This window comes from Lepidochelys kempii, chromosome 24 (assembly GCF_965140265.1).
Source record: "Lepidochelys kempii isolate rLepKem1 chromosome 24, rLepKem1.hap2, whole genome shotgun sequence".
Lineage (NCBI taxonomy): Eukaryota > Metazoa > Chordata > Testudines > Cheloniidae > Lepidochelys > Lepidochelys kempii.
The window spans coordinates 1,350,474-1,377,611 of record NC_133279.1 but is presented as its reverse complement, the minus strand read 5'-3'; the positions used below and the strand labels follow the sequence as shown (position 1 = coordinate 1,377,611).

Below are 27,138 nucleotides of genomic sequence, written 5' to 3'. Positions count from 1 at the left end.
TTGGTATGAGTGAGCTGCATGCTATTGGAGAGGATACATAGGAACTGCCATATTGGATAAGACTAGCGATTCATTTAGAAAAGTACCCTGTCCCACCACAAAGGCCGGTAAGATGATGTTGCAACAGGCAGTCATGGAATGCCCACTCCCAGGAAATGTTTCTTCCTAACTGGCAACAGTTAGAGGTTGGCTTAAGCCCTAAGGAATAAGGGTTACATCACTTTCAAAATTTGTGCAGGTTTATTTATTTTGCCAGGAGAGGGGAGTTAGTATTCACTATTGCCATTCTGGAAATTCTTGTTATCCATATAAACGTCTAACGGTTTCTCAAATCCCACTCACGGTTTGGTCTTACCAATATATTGTGGCACTGAGCTCCGTGGGATAAAACCAATGATGTGCCAATGATTAGTTTTGAAATTCACAAGGACCTACATGACTGAGAAGGGCTCAGCAGGGTAAGGAGGCCACTGAACCAACCCGGTACCAGATCATCCGGCCTGTCGCAGAGCTCTGACCAAACAAACTAAGAAGGCAACCCTGCTTTCCCCATGGTCCCTGCCTTCCTCATGGGCTGTGACCCCTCTAACCCTCCAAAGGCCCATATACTCCTCCCAAAGAGTGGAGCCCCTCCATCCATAACTTCCCCCAAAATCCCTCTCGTCCCCTCAACGCAGGCTCCTCCGGAAGAGAGATCTGGGCCCCTCTCTCCTACGGCAGGCCCAGCTCCTTACCCCCTAACCACTGCCATAGACCCACCTCCTCCACGTCTCTCGGGGCTGGCACTCGCTGAGCCCCAAGGCCAAGCTCCCTCCAGCCCAGGCCTCTCCCCTAGGCCAACCCTATGCTCCCCTTTTCCCCCGGTAAGGGCCTCCTCCCCCCCATCACCAGGCCGGGCTTCCCCGAACCCTACACCCACAGCCCCAAAACCCTGGTCCCCCCATCTCTACACCGACTAGCCACAGCCCCTCCCCCACTCCCCCAGGCCCCGCCCATCCCTGCAAGCCCCGCCCCCGGAGGCCCCGCCCCCTCACCAGGAGTAGCAGCCGCCCTCCGCCTCCAGCACGAAGGGGACGTGGAGCTCCCGGCTGAAGGGCAGCAGCACCTTGGGCACGTTGAGCTTGAAGGGGCGGGCGGGGCCCAGGAGCAGCAGGAAGGGGAGGGGGAGCAGGAACGGGGGGGGCCGGCCCCGCCTCGGCAGCCTCATGCTGAAGACGAGGACCGGAGCGGGCACAAGATGGCGGCTGCCGTAGGGCTCAGCTCCCGCTCGCGGGCACGCAGCCACAGCTCTGCGCCTGCGCCTCTCCGCGTCCCACAGCGCGTGCGTTGGCTCCCCGCCCGCCGCTCCTTAGCCCAACAAGTGCGCATGCTCCGCTAGGTTCGGGGCGCTGGCGGGTGGGGCGCAGCGGCTACCCACTACGCCTGCGCAGGTTGCCCGCGAGGGTGGAGCGTTCCCAGGGGCAGGGTTGGCGTGCTGGCTGCAAGCCTAGGTCCCCCCGGGGCCGGGTGCAGGACTAACTTAGACCAGGGGCACCGGTGCTCGGCCTGCGCCTGGCACAGCCCGGTGCCATTTCCGGAGCCCCAAAGTCACCGACCCCGCCGGCTGTTGGGGCAGCTCCTGGCGCGCAGCCGGTTCCACACCAGAGCCAGCTGCACTGGAAGGTTTCAGGAGGACCCAGGCATTGGGAGCACAGAGAGGAAGGGGCCTGCTGCCTTATCCTGAGCCGGGCGAGGGTAGGGGCGGGAGAGGACAATGGGGTAAGGAAGGAAGATACGGGGTCGGAGGCAGAAGCTGGAGCAAAAGACTAAAGATAACTAGATTGCCAGTCCTTAATAGCCATGAGCTAGGCCCCGCAAATCATATGTTTTGGTGTTTGCTTTCCAGCTGTTTGGGCACATGCAGGTCATGGCTCGAAGTTTCTCTACAATTGTGAGGCCTAAAAATGCTTTTTTTAAATGAGAGCTGAGTCTCCCCCCATGGTGTGCCTCCAGGCACTGGGGGGTTGAGAAATACCCCACAGCTTGCAACTTGTGATAAAAATCCGTATAGAGTTGGCAACAATGATTTTACCCCACCCAGCAAAAGCCAACCCCAAATGTCTTGGAGGGATCCCCAGAGCAGCCTCTAGGTGTCCCCATACAGCAGAAGGAAAGCACAAGCTTGGAGAAACCAGCTGGGCTTCGGCTCTTTCCTAGTTCATCGAGTGGCTCGGGTCAGCGAAGTGCTTTATTGGGTGAGCACTGATGGCACACTTAGCCCTACCCAAAGGCTGAGTCCCTCGCCCAAGAGTTTACAATGCAAGGAAATGGGTTCCCCTGAAGCATGTGACTGTGGGAGAGGCAGAATCAGGCCCTTGGGCATGGCTTGTGAGCATACACGCAAAACCAGGGGGGTGCTGCTGCTCTGGCTGGCTTGAAAGGGTTTCCATACTCTCTGGGTTTACGTTTGATTCAGTGGCTCTCAGCACCCCTGCATGCAGGAGAGGTGCCTAATGGAAGGAGTACTCCTCAGGGCATTCTGTGCCCAAAAAATTTAAAAATTCTGCACACATTTTAAAATTCTGCATATTTTGTCAAATGTGGAGGCTCCAGCATGGCATTGGGGACCACAGGCCAGTGGCTGCACAGAGGTGGGCGATCACTGTGCAGCTTCCCCCTCCTGGGACACAGACTCAGCGGTGAGGCTGGACGCAGCCCTGACACAGAGCAAAGACTGGGCCTGCCCAGAAACACCCCAGAGCCCTGCCCCTCTACAGGGGGTGCGGGCAGCCAGGATCCAAGTGTGAAGGGGCTTTCTGGGTGGGGCAATCTGGGTTCAGGCAGCTTAGTGGGGGGGAATCCATGTGTTTGGGGAATCTGGATGCACAGGGGCTTGTTGGGGGGTTGTGGGTACAACAGTAATGGGACTCTGCACGGGGGGGGGTCCAGATGAAGCTGGTTAAGGCTCAGCAGGGGAATGGGGGGGGCTCAGTTGCTGGGGGAGTGGGGCACAGTAATGTTGGGATCCAGGTGCAACTGGTAGGAGCTTAGTAAGATGGGGATCTGTTGGGGTGGTACAGGTGCAGGGTAAGTGCAGCTCATCTGGGGGGGTTCTGAGTGCGGGGGGGGGGAAATGAAGCTCAGGGGGAGGGACTGGGTATGAGGGGGTCTGGATGCATGGGGCTTGAGCAGATGGGGAAGCAGCTCCCTGTACAGGGATCCCTCCCCCTGCAGCTGAGAAGTGATGGGTGCAGGAAGAACAGGGTAGGTTGTAGAGCTTCCTACAGCCAAGGGAGAAATTTGAGAGTCAGTCTAACTCAGCCTGGCTGCCATGCAGCAGAAGAGGATGTCCTGTCCTGTCCTCCCCAGCCCAGCCAGGACTACCAGCTGAGCCTGTCCCACCGTAGGAGCCACCAGCTGTCTTCCCTAGTCCTGCCGCTACCCGCCCAGTAATTTATCTCTGATGGGTGCCCTGTGCACCTGAAACATACTGCCAGGGCATGTTGCATGACTGCTTCTGTGGCTTCCCTTTGCTTCCCCCTCAAAGTCATTTTTCTGCAGGAAAACAAGCAAGCATAGGAGTCCTCAAGTGGTCAGGCATGAGGTGGTGGCAGAAATGAAATGGGTGGAGAGATAGGGCAAAGACTAGCATTGAAGAGCAGGTCTATGCAAAGGCGTAGAAATCACACCAAGGAGCTTGAGCTAGAAGGCAAGCAGAAACCAGCACAGCATAGAAAAATACCCTCTGTTCTATGATTATGTGTTTCCTGTGCTCTCCGCCACCTAATGACTTCTCATCTTACACTGGGACTGAAAGCTCTTTGGAGGAAAGTGCAGCTTTGTGCAGGGTCCAGGAGGCTGAGGCTTGGGCCTGTAGCTACAGCACCAAAATTCCTTGTTCTTTGATCCTTAGAAAGCTTTGGTGGAAGGGGAAACAGAAGCAGAGCCAGTGACATCTGCCCCATTTAGCTGAAAGGATTTTTTCCTCCCCTCCCCCCCTTTTTAAAAAAACTTCTGCAGCTGATCAAATAAGGTTTTGGGGGGTTCATTTTTACTGCAACCAGGGCTGTAACAAGAGGGGGTGGAGCTCTGCAGTAGGCAAGTCAGTGCAGCATCTCCCCAGCTGCCCTTCCTAACCTGTTGCCCTATAATTGTCAGATCTTTACTTTCAGAGGCTGGTGCCTATGCCACTTGCTCCCCACTCCCCTGACATGCCTGCAGGGAGGCCAGACAAGCCCAAGCTGGAATTGTTTATCTACAGTGGAAGCCAGTATTAAAATCTTTTTTTAATTTACTCTCCCTAACTGGATTTCTACATACACAGATAGAGCTTCTGCCTTCCAGTTTTATGTACAACAGCTGGTCTAATTTAGCTCTTATTTTTCCACAGCCATTTTAGGTCCCAACTGGAATTTAAAGCCAGCTGTAGAACTGCCATAATATTTGCTCCTTATATTTTATTAGACTCCTGCCTAGTACAGCTAGAGGCTAGAGAGGAAAGCGACTGCCCTATAGGTTTAGTTAGTGCTACTGCTCAGATCGTAGACTTTGTCCTCTCTCAAATTTAAGGGAGAAGCACATTGTACAGGCAGAGGAGAACAGGAGAGACAACTGACAGAGCTAAGGTAGCTGTATAATTAGATCAGAGCTTTTAAAAGTTTGAGGAACTTCTAAAATAGAGAGGGTCTCACTAGAAACATTTACATGTTTCAGGAAAGAAACAAGTTGTTCTAGCTTAAAATATTTGGCACAAGGGGCCCTATCTGTTAAAATCCTCACCACCAAAATTTCTTGAAGGGGTTTAGGCTACACATTAAAGGTAAAAAGGGATATGTAGATGGGAAAAGCGGCTTCCCAGATCACTGCATTTCTATATGGGATGAAAAATGAGTTATTCTGTGGAAAAGGAAAAAGACTGAAACAGCAATACTTCACACCAACACTTTCTTACGAGCCTAGAGCTGTCCTCTGCCATGCACCTAGAAAGCTGCAAACAGCAGCCATTTTAGTTAACATTTCTTCTGGCAGTAGGGATCAGGTAGTTCCACTCCCTGTCCTAAGGCTAGTTGGACTTCCCTTTTTTGCAGCGGGTGTTGGAAATATTCCAAGGGGAGCTGGACTCTGTCCCTTATGGTGTTTATCAGCTATGTGAACAGGTTTTGCAGGGGTGGTGGGTTTTGGTTTATCTTGCCTTAAAGAGGAACTTCTTCCTTTAACTCCTGAAAAGAGAAAAAGGTTTGATAGATAACATGAGCTCAGATTTGTTACCCAAAAAAGGTAGGCTTTTGGGCAGGGGGCTAAGCTTAACCCTGTGGAAGATACAGCCCTTGGAAAGAGGGATGATTATACATTGCTGTAGCCGTGAGTAAAGTAGCTACATTTCCAGAGAGCTCGCTTGTGGCAAGGTCTAGTTTGGCACCTTGCTTTAGTTACTGACTCTGGGTGCAAAGGAGGCAGAGAGTCATTACACCCAGTTACCATCTGGTTATCTGGTGCAAGCAAGAAGTTAATTGTCCATTGAACTGCTTACCTGTATCCAAGTGCCCCCTTCCCCACCAGGTTAGCTGGGACCCTGAAGTAGCTTACAGAGCATCAGTTGAGCATCTAGTAGCACCACTGGAAGTTTTGTATGGGGCAGTGGTCAGCTGCAGTTGACGGAAGAACTAGTGACCAGTTCATGCACATCCCAATCCTTAAACATAACGGCGCCCATGGGTGTAGAGCAGCTTTATTTTAATCAAAGCCCATTATGTCTAAAACCAGCATGGCGGGAATGGTTTTTATTTCAAAAGACAATTGTCAATTTTAGTATCAAAACACTTGATAGAGGTTGTCCTCTAACTGGCCCCTAAAACCACCACAACCAACAAGCCTCTCTCAAGCCTAAGCTACACGATGCAAACCTCTTGCAGATCTCACTACTGTGCCTCACAAACAGAACTTCAACAGTGCACTGCAATGTGGCTTGGACCCGATTCAAGACAATAAGAGTACTCCTGGGTAACGGGGACTGAAGGGATCCCCTCAGTATAAGCAAAGCTCTTCACACAAGAGGCAGTTTTATAGATGAGCTGTTACAATTTATCAGCAATGAGTGATAAAGCTCAGTGCAATAGCACTTAGTGAAGGCAGATTCAAACCCAGTGGCAACAATGAGTTAGAGGGCTGCTTCTCTAGTCAATGGCCAAAGGGGTGTGACTGGCACACACAGGGCCAAGAGGCCACTGTGACTAATTCTTCCATTCATGAGTGTTCAAAGAGAACAGGTTTGGTCTTTTAGAAAAAGAAAGCACTCTCCTCTTTGCTCCAACGGCTCTACCATGCAAGGAGAAACTTTACGGCTGAGAAACTGGATGTCCCTTTTTGGGCCATCTGCTCCTGCAGGAGTTCCTGTTCTGACAGGATGCATTAGTGCCCAGCAGAAAGGCTCCCTGCATTCCTAGCCAGGCGACTTGAACTTAACAGCCAGAGCCAGAACTGTCCCACCTCTGCTTCTCCCTGGCAGCAAGGCAAAGGGGACCAGAGCTGATGAGCTAAAGAGGTCAACATCAAATTTTAAAGCCAATAGCTTCTTTTAGGTGCAGCTTGTGAGCCCCAGAGTTATTTGGAATGTTTACAATGGTTGCTACAAAAAAAGGTAGTTACAAAATGTGTACATCTCTCACGTTCTCCAGACATTATTGCATTGGTTTGTATTTCCCTTAATGATGCTGTTTAAGGCTCTGCCCAACCTGGTGACCTTTAACCCTCAGGTGACTTGGCAGAAGTTGGTTTGGTTGAATTGGCAAGAGAAGGTAACCCTTGGGGTTAAAGGGCAGCTCTGGCTGGGCTGGCCCCCAGCGAGTCGCTGGGTGGGGCAGAGGCGATGGCAGGGATCCTTTACATGTCATTCAGGTCCAGCAGGGTCTGGTCCAGCATTCTTTGTGTGCAGAGATGCTCCTCTTTGGTGGATTTCAGTTTATCTAGTGGGAGGAAGAGTTAGACAGGTTAGCAGGGCTGTACCTATGTGACTGGTGAGACCTGCATTAACTCTTCCCCTAGCACACTGCTTTGGTTAGCTCCTCATTAGACTTTGGACACAGGGCCACTTGCAGCCAGAAGCTGTGGAATTCAAAGTGTTGTTCCCGGCCTCTGCCTCTTGAAATGCTGACGCTTCCTGAGCAGCAAGATCTCCAGAGTCAGAACTTGGCATGCAGATGTGTCAGACTGAAGGTAGCCTCCCCCAGATCTCCCATTGCTTCAGTAGTATGCCTCTTACATTCCCAGATCTCAAAACCCAGAGAGTTGCTTTGTTTGCCTAATGGTAGTGTGCAGAGACTGCTGCAAACCCAAGTCAAAACATAATGAGCAATCCCTTTCAGCCAGACTAACCGGTCCCCCTCCAGGTGATCACTGGCAGATGTTAAAAGCCTGGTCAGAAAGGTCATGGGACCACCTGCTAATAGCCAGACTCTTGGGGGGGGGGGGAGAGAGAGGAAGGTGAGTGCTTGAGGAAGGAGAGAGACTAGTCTAGGTCAACAGCGGGCTAGCAAGACCATGGGATGCTGGTCTGCCCTGGAGGCTAAAAACGTGTTTCAGAAGCCAGGAAAGTCAATCCCCCACAGCTGACCTGGATCAGCCTTATTCCAAGGGTGGCCCTGACATACCAACATGCAGGACCCCTTCACAAGCTGTCGAGCTGTTTGCTTTTTAGACAGCTCGAAACAGGCTGCCCACTTACCCCCACTGCTGTACACAAACCTAGGGTCTCCATAAAGTGTAATCACTGCTGAGTGGCAAGAAAAATTGTGTGCATTACTCGGACCTTCAGGGCAGTCCAGAAGTGATGCAGTGAGGGCAAGGCATGGCACCTTGCTAGAGACTCCAGAGGCAGCTCTGCCCAAGACACACACGGACTGCAGGATCTATGGGCTTTTCCCAAGCAGGCTCTCAAGGGGGGGGGTATTTCCAAGCTTACGCATGCTTGCCATTACAGTGGCTGCAGCCACAGCCTCCAACTCAGTAAGTCCTTGGACAACAGCAGCTCACTCCCAAGATGCCTCTCCACACCCTAGGCCATGTGGTCTTAACAGTAACCAGGCTTCTCCACAGGCCTTCTGAATGGAGCTTGGCTTTATTCAAGCAGCACAGGTTTGCATTTTGTCTTACAGACCACAAGGCCAGTGGTTTATCATCATCAGAAACAGCCATCAATCCATGCAGCAGGAGATCCTACAGACATTCAGCATATAGTAAGGTGGTCAGCCACAGCACTTACAGACATCGGATATTGTCAAAAGCAGCTTCTACATCAACTCATCTAACAGATTGGTCTCCAATGTAGCCAGCCCCCACATCACAGTTGGATGAGGGAGCCAGAGCAGCAGCCCCCAGGGACTCCCTGTGGCACTAGTGGAGTGAGACTGCCCAGACTGATCAGAACCAGGAGCAATTACACGCCTGGGGAGGGTTAGGCATGGAGAACAGGTTACCTTTGAAAAAAATAAGTACATTAGAGGATAGACTTTAGCTGCCTCGTTAAATAGCAGTAATTGCACAAAATCTGCTAATCTGCCAGTCTGTTAAGAATGATCAGATTTCACTGTGGTCCACAGCCCTGGTGCTCAAATAAGCTTGTTTAGTGTCATTAGTGGGCCACCTTCTCAGTCACACAGATCATGCAGCGTTAACTTCAGCTCGTTAGAGAGCAGGCGATTTTTCTCAAGCTGGCTGTACAGGCGCTCTGCATCAGCAACAGGAGGATTAGGGGAAACAAGAGGAAGAGAGAAAAAGAGAGAAAGGGAAGGTTAGTAGAGTACCAAGATGAGCAAGTCATACAACCTGTCCCTAACATGTGGGGCTTAGAGATAAGTCACAGCTTGTTTTTACGGATGGAGGCATGAAGACAGGAGACCAGCACTGCTGACTTGCTTTTCAGCTCAGAAAGCCTGTGGTAGAAGCCAAGTGTGGCCAGAGTAGGAGTCCTATTGAGGGCTTATTGAGGCACAGGAAGGAAGATGGATTGTCCCTGGAAAATGAAGCCTGAAGGGTAATGGGTGTTCTTTATGCCCAGGAACAGGAGAGCCTTTGGATACACCCTTTGGATACACCCTTTGGACTCTGAACAATTCAGGAAGGACATGGCTAGATCAAGACTAGCACTCAGGCAACCCCATTTGCTTACAGTGCAGCCATGTGACCAGAAACTGATGAGCACTGGCAGCTCCCCAGTATCTCTCAGAAAGGATGCAGGACAGCAGTCACGGTCCATGACTTTGCCAGTAAGTCATGCTTAGCAACTCATGATGGGTTTATAACATGGACACAGGACCAAAAGCCTCATCTGCTTTTAAAGCTAACTGAGGAGCAGAGGTAGATCCCAGGACCAATAGCAGGATAATCCACCCCAGAAGTGCCAAGGGAGACCTGCCAGCCCTGCACCCAGCAGCACCACAGACTGAGATGCTGGATGTCTCCGATCTTCTCAAGCAGCAGCCAGTTCATGGGAGCCTGCCAACTTTCCAAAACCAGACCAGCGGGCTCCAAAGCTATGTGCTATCAGAGCACAACTAGCCAAGCTAACCACCAGACTGGTCCCGTGGGTAGCGAGAGCCCAGCTCAGGCATAGGTCCTTCCCAGTAACCTAACAGCCTTCGCTCACTGCTTTCTTGAGTCCCTCTGATTAAACACCTTCCCACCCCACACACAGGACAGTCATCTCTTGGTAGACTGCCTCAAGGGACTCCTGTGCTCCCAGTACTCCCTCTTGCTGGGGGAAGGAAGGATGGAGGGGGCATGGTCTTGTTCAGCTGCACTGTACCATTAAGATCACACAGGTGTATACTGGTCAGTAGAAGCTGCTAGCTTATACAAGTGCAGGCCCTTAAAATGTAGCTCTTGCAAAGAGGCAAGTCAGCAGGCCTGACAATGGCAAGCTCCTCCTAGCCCCACTGAAACCCCACCTTGAGAATGGAATTCCAGGTTCCTGTCAGCATCCTGGGGTCAGGGGGAAGTCACTAGCTATCCTCTTGCTCACCTCCTGAATCAAGCAACATGCTTCGGGGGAACTGTTCTAGGTGTTTACAGGTGTTCTCTGCCCTCAAACTGCTCTTTGAGCTAGTTAATCTTCAGCCTAATGTTAGGCCATCAAGACCACGGAGACAGTTTCATAATGGCTCTGGCCTGGACAGCCATTGTGGTGGTCCCCAGTACCCAGGCACTTGGACCAGCAGATGGCAGTAGCACAAGAACCTCCCAGTTTTAGTTAATCAGAGCCTCTATACACGCCACACCTGGAACCAATACAGCCAGTTCCCCCATGACAAGATTTCTGGGGGCAGGGCTGTTTTTGCTGTGTGCTCTGAATGCTATGGTATTCTAGAGGGGGCCTCTAATAGTTAGAGCCTAAACTACAGGTCCCAGCATACTGACACCCCTTTCTTGGAGGAGGGGGAGCTGGGACCCACTCTGCCAAGAGCCCAGACTGCCTTGAAACAGAACAGGCAGTCACTTCAGCCCTTGGTTGGGGAGACTGGTCACCCTGGTGAGCAAAGCATGAACATGTAATGCCAGTCTGAGTGTAACTGCCTGTGGCCTTCAGTGGTGGAGCCAGAGAAGGGTTTTATGGCAACTGCCGGAGTCATCTCCATACTGGGGAGCAGAGGGAGGAACCAAATGGATTCCTCCCCCACATTTATTTACTGCCCAGACCCCAGGGAGGAGAATCTAGTAGCTAGACAGCACTTGTTCTTGAGCCCATGATTTCAGCTAGACTGGTATGAAACACCCCCAGCCTTGCAAGGGTGGCCTTGAGGCTCTCACCAGCATTGCAGGTGGCTTTCAGTCACTTCCTCCACTGACCACTCTGTGGAGAGCTGCTGAGCCTAGTCCTCATGTCAGCCTGCCTGTGCATGTGCCAACCAAGCTGGTTGGGCCTCAAAGCTTTCACAATCCCAGGTCAGGAATTGCAGCACCCAAGCATCCATTCAGAACACTACTGGCAGGTGTTATCTAGCATGACTGGCCGGAAGGGGGCCTGCTGACACCCCAGTCCCTGGAGGTTTCAATTTACATTGAAAAGTCAGACCCCAGGGGAACTACTTAGAGCTGTTGATTTCAATACAATTTATTGGAAGTGGCGGTTTCTTGGCCTCCCAGCCCAAAGTGAGAATGTTTAGTTCAAGGGCAGGAAGCAATGGCACTTTGAACCTCATCCCTTCAGGAGTGGTGACAGACAAGTGGGGAATGTTTCCAAGGGCAAAGATTTCAGTGTGATGACTAGTTACTTGTGCTTTATTACACTGGGGTGGTTGGAAATGTGTCTGAGAAATGCTAAAGGTGGCTTCCATGAAGGTTACAAGTGCCAATGTCTTCATATGATGCAACAGGCAAACTTCAGCATCTCAGAGCTTCAAGCCACTACAGCTGCTTCCCAACAAGTCAGCATGTAGCCTTTTCAGGGCAGTGACTCTTACTGTGTTTGCACAGCTCCTTGCAATGGTACCATCCTGACTGGGAGCTGCTGTAAGCCAGCTGAGTGAACTGGAAGGGGCTACATAGCTGAAGAGTAGAGTAAAGTGAGAGCAGGCTGGGGCAAGTCTTCTGAACTACAGAGTACATAGCCTCAGTTTCCAAGATCTGGCTCATGAAGGGTTATGTTTGGACTTTACACCAGGACTTCCAGGACAAAGTGAAAATTTTAGGAACAGGAAAGGAGAGAGATTTGGTGAGCCAGACACGATTATGTCAACCTGGGTAGTGTTCATAATCCCCAAAAGTTCTAGTAACTTGTGCAAGTCAAATGACATGTCTTTATGCAGCATGACTGGTTCTAGGATTGGTTCCTACCACCAGCTGTGAACCCAGCACCACACTCCCCCATATCTGCAGTCCAAGCACTTTGGCCAAGAGGCATGTATGGGTTTCCTACATTGCTTCTACACCCCTCAGATGGGCATTTTGCACTACAGAAGCCATGATCTTGGTCTCCACACAAGTAAAAAATTCAGTGCAGCTACTGGTACAGCTTTAGCATCTGACCAATCCTGTCCAGCTGGAATTCATATATGTGCTTTCCTAGGTTTGTTAGCTTTTGCATCCAGCCAAGTGGATCACTGACCAGGGTAAAGCAGACAAGGTGTACATAGTGACTTTACAGTGAGCCAGCATTTGATTGCCCCAATGCTGACTGCATCCTAAAGGGGAATCAGGTGTGATAAAGCCATTAACTACCAAGACCAGGATACAAATGCAGCTTCAGATTTCCTACTACAACTCCAAGGAACCATTCAGTCGTTCGGAGCACTCAGCACTTTGTATTGTTTGCAGATATGCAATTCAGACATGTGAGCCAAGAACAAACAGCAGAAGGAAGAACTTCTTGCATCAATGTCTATATATTCCATGGACACAGGGGAGTTATGTGGGCCTGGAGGCAACACAAACTGTTACCATCAGGCAGCAAGTCCAGAAATCCATGGCTCAGCAGCACCAGCCATTTCACTCATCACCAATGTATACATCAAGTTGTTCCTTAGAGTGACATCATGCTCAAGCAATAGGAAGTACAAAAGGAGCTTTATGACTCTACATGAAATATGCAGATGAGAACAAAAACACCCCCTGCTACATTCAGCCCCTGTACCCAGACATACTGAAACAGCAGCCCCTCTGAGCACAGCAGTGTCTGGCACAATAGGTCATACAGAGGAAGCTTTGTTTGAGGGCAAATGCAGCACAACTGCTCCTGAGTTTCAGTGCATTCAGTGTTTATTCCCAGGGATGCCCTGCATACAGCCTAACTGGACAAGGGCACTGGAATTCAGAGAGTAGCAGAAAGAGCATAGTGAAGAGTGCAGATGCAGAACAAGCCACCAAGCAGAGGCAAATCCTAAGTGGAGTTTGGAATCAGATTCATCTGTATGAAATAGAGAAGGAGACACTTGTTTTAAGAGGCCCTTAAGGCTTTGTACACAGCAAACTGGGTTTACGGAGTTTTCAGATGTTAGAAACAAGGATGCTTACTTCTGAATGAATATCAGCCCCTTCCTTAATTAGTGGGCAAGGGAGCATGCAGAGTCCACAAGTCACAAAGCTAGAGTAACAAACTAGTTTTGGCTATTTCTAGAGCAGTTTATGGATCTTGATCCCAGGATCATGTATCCCTGAGATTTGACTAGCACTAACTGCAGCTTCTGCCACACTAGATCTTGCAAAACAATGACACATTGTCACTCCTGCAGGAAGCCTTCTCTGAGTAACTGGGAACTGCATTACTTGGCACAAATTAAATGGATTCACACCCATCCCGTTTCATTCCCAGCTAGCACTGCATCATACTAGTATTGTTCATGCACATCACAATAATCTAACTCAAGAGTTAGTCACAGCATGCTGACAGACACCACTGCATTAATCTAGAGGCAGAGACCTGCAGGAAACACTACCGGTCCATGTAAATTATCTCCATAGCCAGTCTATCAATCACAGCAAACCAAGCAAGTTCTGGCTGTTTAGCCTGCTCAAGCAGAGGCAAACCCCACACCACAGCCAGCTGATATTTACATGGAAGTCATATCATTGAGGGCGTGGTCCAATTCCTCACTAATAGCTTTGTACTTCAGTTTCTGTGCATAGAGCTCATCTAAAGAGGTTTGGAGGAGAACAAAGGGAAAAACCAATAAGAAAGGCAGGAGGAATATAGTCCAAATACCCAGAGGCAGGAAATGCAGCATGGAATCCAGGAACAGGAGAAAATGAAGTCAGAGGTGAAAGAGCTGCAACTCAATGTAGTTAGGAGCCCATCTATCGATTTTGTTTAGAGACAGGACCCAGGTTTGGTCTAGTTTAATCAAGAAGTGCCTTGCAGGTTACAGATACAGGTTCCTTGAGGAGAAGGGCCAATAACTTCAAAACAAGGCAACTTAAGATGTGTTGACTCACAATGGTCACCTGCCTGACTGGATCTGCAGTAACCAATGATGAGAGGTTTAAGCAATGAAGCAAGAACCCCCCCATTTTGTGGGGGAGCTGAACTGGTTTCCTGAGCTAGAGGACAGAGATCAGTTAAGTAGGTATTTTCATCTCAGTTTCAATAGGAAACCCCAAGGTTACCATGCTTAGTGGCTTTAGTCATCTCGTCTAAAGATGTAGGGAATTCCCATTACAGAGAGAGCATGTACAATTAACAGGAAAAATCCTAGCATGCAAACTACACTTGTGTTACCTGCCTTAATTGGAGGCTTGGAATCCAGTCTTATGAGAGTTTTAGTACTGATCTTGCCAGCTCCACTTAATTCCAAGGGAATAGGACTTCTGGCTACAGTACAGCTGTTATGTTATTCCACAGAGTGCCCAGAGGACCATGTCTTGCTCAGTCTTAAACTGTCACTTCAGCAGGCTTGTAGATCAGAGCCAACTGTCTCATGATCAATGTTTCAAGCAGAGCATGCAACAGATATTTTTGCAGTTGTTGTAATGAAGTTATCCCATGGAAGGCTTAACTGGCTTACCATAAAACATCTAGATCTGTTTGTGGCTGAAAGTACAGCTCAGGTGGTAGTATTCACTGTGCTGACAGCATGATTTCTAGACTGAAGCTATCTTTGCAAGAGTCTAGCTTCTTGGCTACATCAGAGCTTGTTAGACCAAAGTCTTCACCATTTTGAGCTACCAAAAGCTAGGGAATCAACAGGAGACCCAGACTGCTTAAGTCATTGGGTCAGGGCAGGTTGAGTCGTGGCCTTCCACCACCCTTCAAGACAGATGAAACCTGAACTATGACTTTTCAAAAGAGGAATTTAAATGGGTTTTAGGGTAGGGCTGAAGACCAGAGAGCCATTTCATGTGTTGAAAGTTGCTATACTCCATGGTTGGCACCACCTAAGCCAAGGCTTAGTGGGTCTTGTATGACTACTTGCTTGTACCTAGTTATAAAAACCTATACCATGGGTTTCAGCTACACTAGCCTGATAAACATCTTACTGTCCCCTACCTACTGAGGTTCTCAGGACACCTTACAAAAGCTTTTCCCAATCCCACTCCAGAAATTTCAGACTCAAGAATGAGTTATCCTGGCTATACAAATGCCTTTTAAGCAACAAAATGCATGGAAATCCCAGTTGCTTAGTCTGGAGTGGCCAGGTGACACCTGAGTGCCAAGCAGTAATCTAGGAACATGTTACATCAACACTTATTCAGCCTCAGTGCAGGGACTGAGCTGGGTTGTTTAACAGTAAATACCAGGTCCAGAGTCTGACTCAGCAGCTCTAGCTTCAGCTCACACCACTTGACAGCCAGCTAGCTGAACCAGAACAGGCCATGCCCATGAAGTGAGTAATCAAGAAGATTCTGATCAGGGGTAGCCTGTCAGCTCCCTCCCATAAGCTCCAGCACCACCCATGCCCCATGGCATCTTGGGCAATAGACTCAGCTGGCCCATCTGAGTGATCTTTGCCACTCCCTAGGTTTCATTTGACACCCCAGTCCCCAAAACATACCTTCCAAGTCATCAATGGTCTTCTCCAGTTTGGCTACTGATCGTTCAGCAAATTCTGCACGGGTCTCCGCCTGACAGAAAACAGCCAATCAATACCGAACTAGTCAGTGGTTCTTCACTTTGCATCTGTAGACACATGGGGCCCATGAGACTGATCTAGGAGGAGTCTACCACAGTGAAGTCAAGCTAGTGTGGCCAGCCTCAGAATGAGGTGCCCTGGTCCTGGCATCCAGACTCTGGTGGCTGACAGCCCCTATGAAGAGGTTTATCCAAATCCCACACCCCTGGGAACATGCTTTCAGACCCTGGAGAAGTGGCCACTCACCTCTTTAAGTTTGTCTGTCAGGATCTTAATCTCCTCTTCATATTTATCCTCTTTTTGAGAGTACTGTGGAAGAGGCAGAGAGTCAAATCCCAGTGCCACTAACTGCTATTAACCACCTCCCACAAATAGGTCCTGAAATCTGAGAGTCACTAAGTCCAGACCTCAGCTGCAGAGGGGAGGTTAGAGGCTCACTCTTGTACCACAACACAAAATTCCTTCCTAAAGATGTTGCACCAAGTGGGCCAGCCACAGGGAGGCTGGCTCAGGACAGTAATTCACACCATGCTTATCCACCAGGAGGTGGTTAGGAAACCAAACCCCAGACCCATGTGTCTGATATTCAGCATTCGGCACATGGATGAATAAGTCTGCTTCACAGCCAGGCAGCCAATGCCTTATACTCATGTTGCCTGTGAAGCTTCCCCGCCCCAACCTTGGAACAGCTTAAGACAATGACCACCACCACCACATACACCAACAGACATTGGACCAATGGGAGATTACCTCACCCACCTTGTCTCTAGAGACAGGGAGTCAGACAGACACTCATGACTACTAGCTCTGCACTTCAAACCATTGGCACGCCCATGTCTGCAGCTCCCAAGGACATGCAGACTGATTCTGTAACAACTCAGCCTCATGCTAAGGCCATTACAAGTTCCACAGACCAGGGAGCATTCCCATCTCACTGGATGCTCTCTAGTCAGAGGCCCATGCAGGAGTGCCTGCAGGCTTCTGGCCCTTTGCAAGGCAGGCCTACCTTCTCAGCCTGAGCCTCAAGAGACTTGAGATTGTTGGTGACATTCTTCAGCTCCTCCTCCAGCTCGGAACATTTACTGTGGAGGTTTTACAAAAGGCAGGAGAGAAGGAAAGAAAAGTGGGAGGGAGACAACACAGGAGAGATGAAAAAAGTGAATCCATGTGCAGAGGAGACTGGAGAGCTATTTAGGAGCCAGATCTCACGTGACAGGTGGGATTTTACTTCCAGGCTGTCAGGAGAGTTTAGAAGCAGCTTTGTATGAAGTGAACACCCACACAGGCACTGACTACAGACACCTATTCTTAGTGCCTTGTCCACACTACAGCAATAGCAAGGCCTTAAAACTGAGCAGCTGGATGCAGATTCATGCTGGACCCAAAGGCTCACATGTAAAAAACTGAACATTAATAAGTACGCTGTGGGGAGGGAAGCTGTTCTACTATGGGGCAGCTGCAGCTGCCACCTACTCAGAGAAAGGGAGGTCTGTCAGTCAGCAGGAGAGACTGGAGCATTCCAGAAGTGAGAAATGAAGGAGAGAAATGCTATTAAGGAGCAGAGGGCAGGAGTGTGATGAGGAGGCCACAAGACCTGTTTGACACTTGAAGGGTTAGTACCTTTTCTTCAGCAACAGCCAGACACTTCACATTCTGGTCCATCAATCGAATCTGTTCATCCAATTCCCGGCAACGACTGTTAAGGACGATCACACGATGGCACAAGCAAGGCAAGGGGGGCAAAGGTCAAAAGGAGCAGCATCACAAACAAAGCCGAGCAAAAAAGAGGGAAGGGAAGGGGAAAAACAAAGAAAAGTCATGGTCATGACATGCACATCTGGGTGGGAAGCACAACTACACTTGCTGTACATGCAAGCAAGTGACTTTGTTATACAAGGCCTAAAAGATGTAACGGAAAGGCTCTCACTTCCCCCTCAAAGAGGAATTAGAGCAGCCACGCTTGAGGAAATAAAAGCCCTTACACTGCATCTCTGTGTGTTCTGGATAGAAACTAGCCAGCTACTCAGCAATGCTCTGTTCAAGAGTCTCTAGTACTTCTTGATAGGATCTTAGAAGCCAGATCAGACTCAGGCATGGATATTCTATGGTTCCATGGGCTGCTTTAATTCCCTGTCCAGAGGGCCTTTGCAGTAGGTTGCATTGTGTATGTGCCTCAGTTTCCCACATCAATTTAAAGATAAGCTAGTAGACACCAGCTGCTCTAGTGACCAACAAAGCAGTGCTGGTGAAAAGAACTAGGCTGAGAGGGACCTTCTGATCCTGTAGGTACAAAGTCACTCCATGCAAAGAGAATGGACATATCCACTACAAGGCAAACATTTGATTGTGATATGCATATTGCACTCCATGCCCCCAAGTGTTGATTTTCCCCTGGTAGGAGTGAGAGATCAAGGAAGTAACAGCTCCTTTGGCAGAAGAACTAAACCTCAGCCCACACTTCAGGCCTTGTTTAACAAGGTTTGGGAGGTTTCAGTCATGTTAGTTCCCATGCAGAGGGAGTCATGCAGAGGAGGTCCAAGGCAAAATACTCACGACTCTGCAAGCTCAGCCCTCTCCTCAGTGCGCTCCAAGTCTCCTTCAATGATCACCAGTTTCCGGGCAACCTGGAGAGAAAGCCACAGATAGTTGATAAGGCAAGAGATTCATTCTTCGGGAAGGAGCTCACAATGGACTGCTGTCCTGAAGCCCAGCTGGCCAGTTTCCTTACAAGGAAAGGATGGCATGATCTCAGCTGAGTGAAAAACCAACTCCTACTCTCACTCAGGAGAGCACTTTGGACAACAGGATCCATTAGGAGAGCTACCTTGCACCTGGGTGAAGCCAAGAGGGGCAAGATAGCTTTGAGAGCCTCACCTCCTCATATTTCCTGTCAGCCTCTTCTGCAATATGCTTGGCCTCCTTGAGCTGGATCTCCTGCAGTTCCATCTTCTCTTCATCCTTCAGGGCTCTGTTTTCAATCACTTTCATGCCTCTGCCCAAGACAAAAGGAAGGGAGGTGATGAACAGAACTGTGACCTTAAATTGGCATATTATACACTACAGCACCTTTATGAAAGTGTTCTTGAAGCAGGGCTGACTGCAATCAGGGTTTATACCTACTATACATATTAGGGTTCAGAAGGAAGTTCACCCTCATCCACCAATGTTACAATTCAGTCTCAGATAACATCTCTGGAGAGTCTCAGGCCATGTCTACACTACCACTTATGTCAGCAAAGCTTCTCTCCAGGGTGTGAAAAAATACAGCGTGGTAAACAGCTTTGCTGGCATAAATAGTAGTGTGCACAGCCCTGCCGGCAGGAGAGCTTCTCCTGCTGACAGCCAGCTCACCAAGTAGTAGTAGCTCTGTTATGTTAATGGGAGAGCTCTCCCATCAGCAGAGGGCTACACAAGCCACCTTACAGCTGTGCTGCTGTAAGCTCACCCATGTACACTTGGCCTAAAGCCCCACCCATGATGTTAATCTTTTTTTTACACAGAGAAAGCGTAGAGGCAAGAGGCTGATCTCCTTGCCTGCAAGGAGGATTGCTACATGGGTTAAATAGCATCCATGCTCATGGTAAAATACAGAAACCCATGGGGCCCAAGCAGCAGCAGTCTAAAGCATGACCTGCCAAGAGCAAACCATGAAGACTGGATAAAGCTGGAGGTTGTGACAGGGCAGAGGATGGACACCTGAAAAGACATCTAAAGGGATGTCTGACCATCCATCTGAGGAGCTGTCTCCCAGACTACACACTTTACCCCAAGATCCAGATACACCTGGTGAGTTCAATGTTATTTTGCATTAACATTCAAGAACACCTCCACCACACATCTGCAATACTAGTGTAGAGCCAGAGAAGAGTGATATCTGCGGAAGCCTCCTGCTCCTGTAATGCAGCTCACCTTTCACTCTCATCTGCAGCTTTCTCTGCCTCCTCCAGCTTCTGCAGAGCTGTGGCAAGACGCTCCTGGGCTCGGTCCAACTCCTCCTCTACCAGCTGGATACGGCGATTCAAGGATGCAACTTCTGCCTCAGCCTAGAGAATTGATCACACCATGAGCTAGTCTACAGCGCGTCCAGCACTGACAGCAAGGGAGGGCTCCTGGGATCAATGTCCCAGTCCACCATTGACTGAGATGGAAAAGAAAAGCAGTGCCACGTCTGGCAAGTGAACACTGCCCTCCCAATGGTGGGGAGGGACAATGCTGGAGTGTCCTCTGACAGGCAGAGTTTCATGCCGTTAAGCTGCTCCACACAAGTTCCCAGCATACCACAAAGAACTAGGATTTCAGCTCAAGCAGACTTGTGACAGGTACCTGCCCAACTAACCTCTGCTTGCATGAGCATCAGATCTGCCAGAGGATTTCCAGTTAACACTCTCCCTTGATCCTCAACTGCAGCCTGCCAGTCCATGAACACTGCAGCCAGTCACTTTACACAGAACTAGTGCCATTTGCGTGGCTGAGCTGTGACTCAGCATGGCTGGAGGAAAGTTTCAAGCAAGTCAGCAACTGTAAGTTTATCTGAACCACATTTGGAGGAGGCAGCAGCTCTTTGGGATCCCTGACCATGAGGGACAGCACCAGACTTCCAGGGCTGATCACTGTGCCTAGGCCAGCCAATGCACATCACTGCCGGCCTCCAGAGACAGGTTTCCAAGGACACCTTGGAAACACTGAACAGCAGCTTGATTTTGCTCAGTCCTTTAGCAGGAATTTGGAGCTAGAGGCAAAGTTTGGGGAGATCCGGTCTCGAGAACAGTTCTTTGGGAAGGGAATTCTACAGCTATAGCAACAATGCAGCCCCTAGTTTCAGGGTCAGCCTCTCAATACGGGCTAGTGAAGAGCCACTGCAGCTATAAAAAGCTTTAGGTCTGGTCTATACGTAGAACTTGGTCAGGCTAGCTCCAGCACTCAGAGCTGTGAAAAATTTCATGCTCTCTGTGCCCCTTAGATCGGCCTAATGCCCACTGTAGATCCTGCTAGGCTGCCAGAAGAATTCTTCCCTTGACCTTGCTGCTGCCTTGGAGGTGGGTTTGCTACAGTGACAGAGGAAACCCTTCCATTGCTCTAGTAAGTATCCGCTACTGCACTGCAGCTGGGCCATGGTAGCCCTTGCAGTGTAGCCATATTATCTTGGATCATGAGCTGTGGTCACCTGGGTCTGTGCTGTGAAACAAGCCAGCTGGGAGCCTGGGAAAGGGAGTCACTTGAGCTTTTGCTCTGTCAGCAGGGAGACTTGGTTCTCCACTCAAATCTAGACATTGCTTTGATAGCTACAACAGTTATGCAAGCGATTACTCTAGTGCTAGACACACCTTATGGGCTTCTGAGACACTGCAAGTAGGTATCCTATGAACATTACGACCCAGCCTGAGGCTGCAGATGAACTAGTACACTTGGCCAATGCCCATTCCTCCCCTTCCCCCATCATGGGGGGGGTCTCTACAGCTTAGGGACGTCTGCTTGCCACTTAAAGGCAGTAATAAGAACCCTCCCCATCTGCCTTGGGCAATCGGATTTCTTCCCAGTAGCTTAGAAGAAGTCCTGCTGAGAGGAAGTGCTACCAAAGAGCTGCAGCTCACTTCAGTGCAGCAGTGTGGAGTCTGGCAGGACCTTTCAATCTGCAATACCTTAACCACCACATGTAACACAGCCGCCTGCAAGTTGCTGAGGCTTCAAAGGGAGCCAGCTTGAGCTTAGGGAAGTAGAAGTGCTGTACCAGCTGAGCAATGGGGAAAAAAAAAAACTAGTGTTAGAATAGGGCTCAATATATTTGGAGTTAAAGCTTGGACAAGCCATTCAGTTCTTCTCCTTGGCTGGACCATTAACAGATGCATGGTGCCCTGATGAGCAGGGGTGAGGCCAGTACCACCCAGTGGCAGGTTTGAAGGAGTGCATCATGGGAAAGGGACTTTTCGATGAGCACTTCCATGCCTCTTCTGTGGATGCCTGAAGGGTGCTGTCATGGACCAAGCCCTGCTGGAGGAGTCAGTGAGCACCTATACTTGAGAGGAAGGGGGTTAAAACTGGAAAAAGTTCAGCTAAAGGTCTGGTCTAGTTGCAAACAGTGCACAGCCTGAGGAAAGTGAGACAGACCAACAGGAGAGCACTCTCCTCCCCAGCAAGTCCAGAGGAACACCAGAATGGTAAGGCCCATCCCCTCACATGCAGAGTAGCTGCAGAGGGTAGGATGCTGTCCCCACCATGGCGGTGGGGAGAACCTAACCGTCACCTCAGTTTCTGGCTATGTGGTGTTTTAAGCTGGACTCAGCCAAGCTGTGGTAGGGAGAAGGCTCCTTCACTGCTGTGGAACTGCTTCTCTACCCTCTCCCTCAGCCACTGCAAGGGGGCTCCACCTTCTACCCTTCCACCACTCACTTCACTGCTAGTTTTGGCTCCCTGCAGCTTGCCCCAAGAAGTAGGGAAGTGAAATTCCTGACAGCTTTGCAGTCGCAACAAAACCCTGCTTGGTTTAGTTACCTTCTGCAGAAGGGTGCCCCCCCCCACACCTGCAGCATGAGCAGCACCTCAGGAAGACTGCTGGCAGTCTTAGGAAGGCAACCCCAAGCCAGCTTGAACACAGAGCACTTTGCAGTCCTCAGGGTATAGGAACTTGCATTTAGAATCTTCTACAGAGTTTGATGGCTTAAGTACAACTTCCCTCCAGCAGCCAAGAGGTTCCTCACAGGAGTAAGGGAATTCTTTGGCCCTGTTAGTGGTAACCTAAACCAGAAGACACCTGTGCCCAGCCCCCAGCTCTAGAGATCTATGCCTCTCCCCAGAGATGTGAATGAACACTATCACAGGGCTGCAACAAGCCAGGGTGGCAGTGTACGTTTCCATGACAACTGCTGGCTGAGCTTTAATATGACAATACCTCAATTACAAAAGAATTTCTTATGAGGCTGCAAATAAAGAGCAGAACCAAGACCTGGGCATGGCTTCATTTTACTGCCCTGCAGTGTCTTTCCACGGCCAGATGTAAACTGGAGCCAGCATGTAGGGCAGCCCCTGGACTCTCAGGGCTTCAGTGCTGACTGCTTAAACCAGGGCACTCCTTAAATTTACATGTAAGGTAGGGGTGTCTTCCACACCTGAAGCCCAACTGCCTCATTTTAACCATCCTGTTCTTCAGCTTAGACTTAGCAAAGCCACTGCATTGATCCTGCTGTAGCAGGCCATGGTGACAGCCAGCAAGACAATCAGTGCATCAGACCCAACCCTCAGCCATTCATGGGCAGGCTATGCTATCTGGATCAGACTCTTCATCCCTATGCACCCCGGATATCAAGCAAGCTGCCTGTTTTCAGACCAGCTTGGACAGACTTGAGCTCAAGTGTCAGGAATCAATATGAAAATTGAAAGGTGGATAAGGAACTGGTTAAAGGGGAGACTACAACAGGTCACACTGAAAGACTAAGTGTCAGGCTGGAAGGAGGTTACTAGTGGAGTTCCTCAGGGATCGGTTTTGGGACCAATTTTATTACTGACCTTGGCACACAAAGCAGGAATGTGCTAATAAAGTTTGCAGATGACATGAAGCTGGGAGGTATTGCCAATACAGAGAAGGACCAGGATATCATACAGGAAGATCTGGATGACCTTGTAAACTGGAGTAATAGTAATACGATTAAATTTAATAGTGAAGTGTGCAAGGTCATGCATTCAGGGATTAAGAATTTGTTATAAACTGGGGATGCATCACTTGGAAGTAATAGAGAAGGACCTCAGAGTAATGGTTGATCACAGGAGGACTATGAGCCGCCACATTGGCCATGAAAAAAAGTTAGTGTGATCTTGGGATGCATCAAGCGAGGTATTTCCAGTAGAGATGAGGAGGTGTTAGTACTGTTATACAAGGCACTGGTGAGAATATTGTGCGCAGTTCTGGTCTCCCAGTTTGGATTATCTTTCTTAAAGATGAAACAGGTACAGAGAAGGGCTACTAGGATGATCTGAGGAATGGAAAACCTGTCTTATGAAAGGACACTCAAAGAGCTTGGCTTGTTTAGCCTAACCAATGGGGAGATAGGATTGCTCTCTAAATATATACCACGGAGGGAGAAGAATTATTTAAGATCAGTACCAATGTGGACACAAGAACAAATGGATATAAACTGGCCATCAGGAAGTTTAGACTTGAAATTAGACTAAGATTTCTAACCACCAGAGGAGTGAAGTTCTAGAACAGCCTTCCAAGGGAAGCAGTGGGGGCAAAAGACATATCTGGCTTCAAGACTAAGCTTGATAAGTTTATGGAAGGGATATGACATGACGGGATAGCCTAATTTTGGCAATTACTTGATATTCAACTATTAGCAGTAGGTATGCCCAATGGTCTGTAATGGGATGTTAGATGGGTAGGATCCGAGTTACTACAGAGAATTCTTTCCTGGGTGGCTGGCTGGCAAGTATTGCCCACATGCTGAGGGTTTAGCTGATCACCATATTTGGGGTCTGGAAGGAATTTTCCTCCAGGGCAGATTGGCAGAGGCCCTGGGGGATTTTCGCCTTCCTCTGCAGCATGGGGCACAGGGACTCTGCACCTCAAAGTCTTTAAACCACAATTTGAGGACTTCAGTAGCTCAGACATAGGTTAGAGGTTTGTTACAGGAGTGGGAGGGTGAGATTCTGTGGCCTGCATTGTGCAGGAGGTCAGACTAAACTATCATAATGGTCCCTTCTGACCTTTAAAATCTATGATGCTATGACTCTGACCTGCTCAGAGCCAGAGCTGTGCAGGGTAAGGCATAAAGAACTTGGAGCCCAATTCTATGGAATGATGGCCCTTCCAACTCCCATTGATTTCAGCTTATTCAGGATATCATTCTGCAGAGTCCGGTAGTTCAAAGAAAGCAGTCCCTCTCCAAGCTGAAGAATGTTAACTCAGTTTGTATTTCAGTCCACTGCAAGTGTCACTTAGGCATAGCACTTGGGTCGACACAGTGTCAGCGTGGACACTGCATTGCTAACTTGTGAAATGCAGCAACAGTCGATGTAGTCCCCAGTCCCCTACATTAACAGGGAAATTGGTGGATGCACACCGCTGACACAAGGTGTCTAGTGTGGACATAGAAAAGCAATTTAACTACTGTGGGGCCTGTATTTCGACCCAAGTTACATCAGCTTAATTTTGTAATGTAAACATGCCCTAAGACGTAACAGACATACTGGGTCAGACCAAAGGTCCATCCAGCCCAGTATCCTGTCTACTGACAGTGGCCAATGCCAGGTGCCCCAGAGGGAGTGAACCTAACAGGTAATGATCAAGTGATTTCTCTCCTGCCATCCATCTCCACTCTGACAAATAGAGGCTACGGACACCATTCCTTGCCCATCCTGGCTAATAGCCATTAATGGACTTCACTCCATGAATTTATTCAGTTCTCTTTTAAACCCTGTTATAAGTCCTAGCCTTCACAACCTCTTCAGGCAAGGAGTTCCACAGGTTGACTGTGCACCAAGTGAAGAAAAGAGCTTCCTTTTATTTGTTTTAAACTGGCTACCCATTAATTTCATTTGGTGGACCCTAGTTCTTATATTATGGGACCTTGATGTGATTGCTTCTTCCTGCCCCTGTTCTAGCAATTCCAGACCAGTGTCCATACCCAGCCCTGCCTTGAATACTGAAGTCCTTGTTATGAAAGTACTCAAGAGCACCATGTACTGAACAAGTCAGTTTCTGATTAAGCCAGTATTTGAGCAGGATGGAAAGTCTGGAAGTTTTCCACAGAATTCCCGCACTGGCAGCATCACATGTGATGTCACTTCCATTCTCTCAGAACACTTCAGTTCATGCCAAGTGCCACTTACTTATACCTATGTGCTTATAGCACTGAGTGAGCAAACATGAATTAGCTCTTCCCCCCACTTCCCCTTTATGGTTCAAGATGGAGTCAGAGACGGATAATACAACCCATCACAGCTCAAGCCCCAAAGCATTTTAAGTCAATGCTGTTTCTGAATGACAAGCTAGTACCACTAGACTCACGAGAGGAGTACAGGAAAATACACCAACTGTCTGTTGGAGAATCCTTCTCACAGCTCCAGTTAATTATTTACACTGTCAGCATGTTTAGACTTCAAGGGAATCATGTATTTGAGGAGCTGGGAGAAGGCTGTGTTTGTGTCAGGGCAAACGGATTCAGGGCCAAGCATGAGGCATTACTTTGTTCCCCAGTGTAGATTCTCAGGCCCCTGCTCAAAGAAAGTTTCAGTGAAAGGGCAAAAGGGGTAACCCAGAGAAGCCAATTCATCACTGCACACCAAGAAATCAGTGAACCAGTAACTGAAATGCAAGGAGCACACACAAAACTGCAGTATGACAACATTGGATTAGAACCCACCCTTCCTTCCTCAGAAGCCATTCCTTCTCAAATACTGCTGCTCCTATTCAGGATATCCTGAAGTTGAATCTCCTTAGATAGGGGCAGAAGAGTTTCCCTGGCCAGGTAAGCTGCTGTCCAGAAGGCCACCTGGCTGAGTGATCCATGCCAGCTCCAGTTCAGAGAGAAGAAAGCCAAGGCAAGGTGGAGTTGACAGACACCATTTTGGAGTAGCAGTTTCCAAATAGTTGTGTACTGAGGTCATGCTGGACTTTATAAAAAACCCAGACTAAGTTTACACAGATGTTCAAATGGGCCCAGACTTCATCCGAGTGCTGCTGTACAGATCCGAGTTTCTAGTACATGCCAGATAAACTGGTGGATTTCTTAGCCAATCACTACAACTTCCTGAGACGAAAGTGACCTACCCTAAATTGCCACAATACCCAACCTGAGTCACTACTGCCTCACGATAACAAGTCAATAATACAGTGAGCAAAAAGATAATCAGTATTCTAAGTATCACCTGATATTAGTGGGAGTGTTCAGCAAAGCACTGCTGTAGACATGGGCAGCCAGCCTTTCAGCAAGGAACAGCCTGGAATGTGAACATGCAGGGCTAACTACACACCTCTTCAAATAACTACACACCTCTGCAAACAGAGCCTGGGAGACAAAGGAGGAAGGCAAAAGAGGCAGTCTCAGCAAGGGAAGACTGAGAAGGGAAGGTGGGACCAGATCCCTGGGACTAAGTAGGCTCAAAACCTAAAGACTTAAAAAGCTGCTCTGTAAAAATCTTTACCACCTCCCACAGGAATCTGTCAAGCCTGTCTTTCTAAAGACCTAGAAATGGAGTAAAAAAATTGGTCTACAATCTGCACCTTCCTATTGCTATCTTTGGATGGGGCAAGTCTACCGCATACAGTACTGGAGGGAATACAACTGCTGCTTGTTACACTGTTGCGACATGCAAGTTGTATCTGTAGGTCAGCCAAGGGCCATAAGGAGTTTGTGCAGACCTGACCATGCCTGACACTACATGTCTGACCAGAAGCAAGGTAACCAACTGAGGAGAGTTCTGCTGCAGGACCACACCCCTCCAGTAGCTAGTTCCAGTGCAGCTGGAGAAGCTGAACACAGAAGAAGTGATTTAAGTGATACAATGAGGATGATTTAGGGTAATGGCTTTCACTTCGGAGACTGGCACACCCACTCCCTCTGTTTGGTATGAGAGAGGGGCAGAGGGCTTCAAATCTAGTTAGTGAGCTAGG

General features: G+C 49.0%; 3 protein-coding genes across 12 annotated transcripts in view; 1 reads left to right on the top strand and 2 right to left on the bottom strand.

Moving 5' to 3' along the window:
* The window catches only part of NUP210L (nucleoporin 210 like), a 49,125-nt gene extending 43,474 nt beyond the window's left edge, over positions 1-5,651 (bottom strand). The window contains exon 1 of the mRNA XM_073323094.1: positions 1,035-5,651. Within this exon, the coding sequence (XP_073179195.1) occupies positions 1,035-1,207 (173 nt within the window). The 5' untranslated portion in view covers positions 1,208-5,651. The remainder of the gene's footprint in view (positions 1-1,034) is intronic.
* The window catches only part of UBAP2L (ubiquitin associated protein 2 like), a 397,837-nt gene that overhangs the window by 285,555 nt on the left and 85,144 nt on the right, over positions 1-27,138 (top strand). The window lies entirely within an intron of this gene.
* The window catches only part of TPM3 (tropomyosin 3), a 33,904-nt gene continuing 12,510 nt past the window's right edge, over positions 5,745-27,138 (bottom strand). For 2 of the 10 annotated variants that reach the window (XM_073323082.1, XM_073323086.1), the window contains 8 exons: positions 19,443-19,576; positions 18,408-18,525; positions 18,087-18,157; positions 16,540-16,615; positions 15,780-15,842; positions 15,456-15,525; positions 13,522-13,600; positions 8,074-8,190 (listed from right to left, as the gene is read on the bottom strand). In XM_073323082.1, coding sequence (XP_073179183.1) covers positions 8,169-8,190; positions 13,522-13,600; positions 15,456-15,525; positions 15,780-15,842; positions 16,540-16,615; positions 18,087-18,157; positions 18,408-18,525; positions 19,443-19,576 — 633 coding nt within the window. In that variant the 3' untranslated portion in view covers positions 8,074-8,168. Of the gene's footprint in view, positions 6,942-8,073; positions 8,191-8,617; positions 8,702-13,521; positions 13,601-15,455; positions 15,526-15,779; positions 15,843-16,539; positions 16,616-17,153; positions 17,230-18,086; positions 18,158-18,407; positions 18,526-19,442; positions 19,577-27,138 lie in introns of those variants that run through there. The other 8 variants (XM_073323085.1, XM_073323092.1, XM_073323083.1 and 5 more) reach the window with 5 other exon arrangements.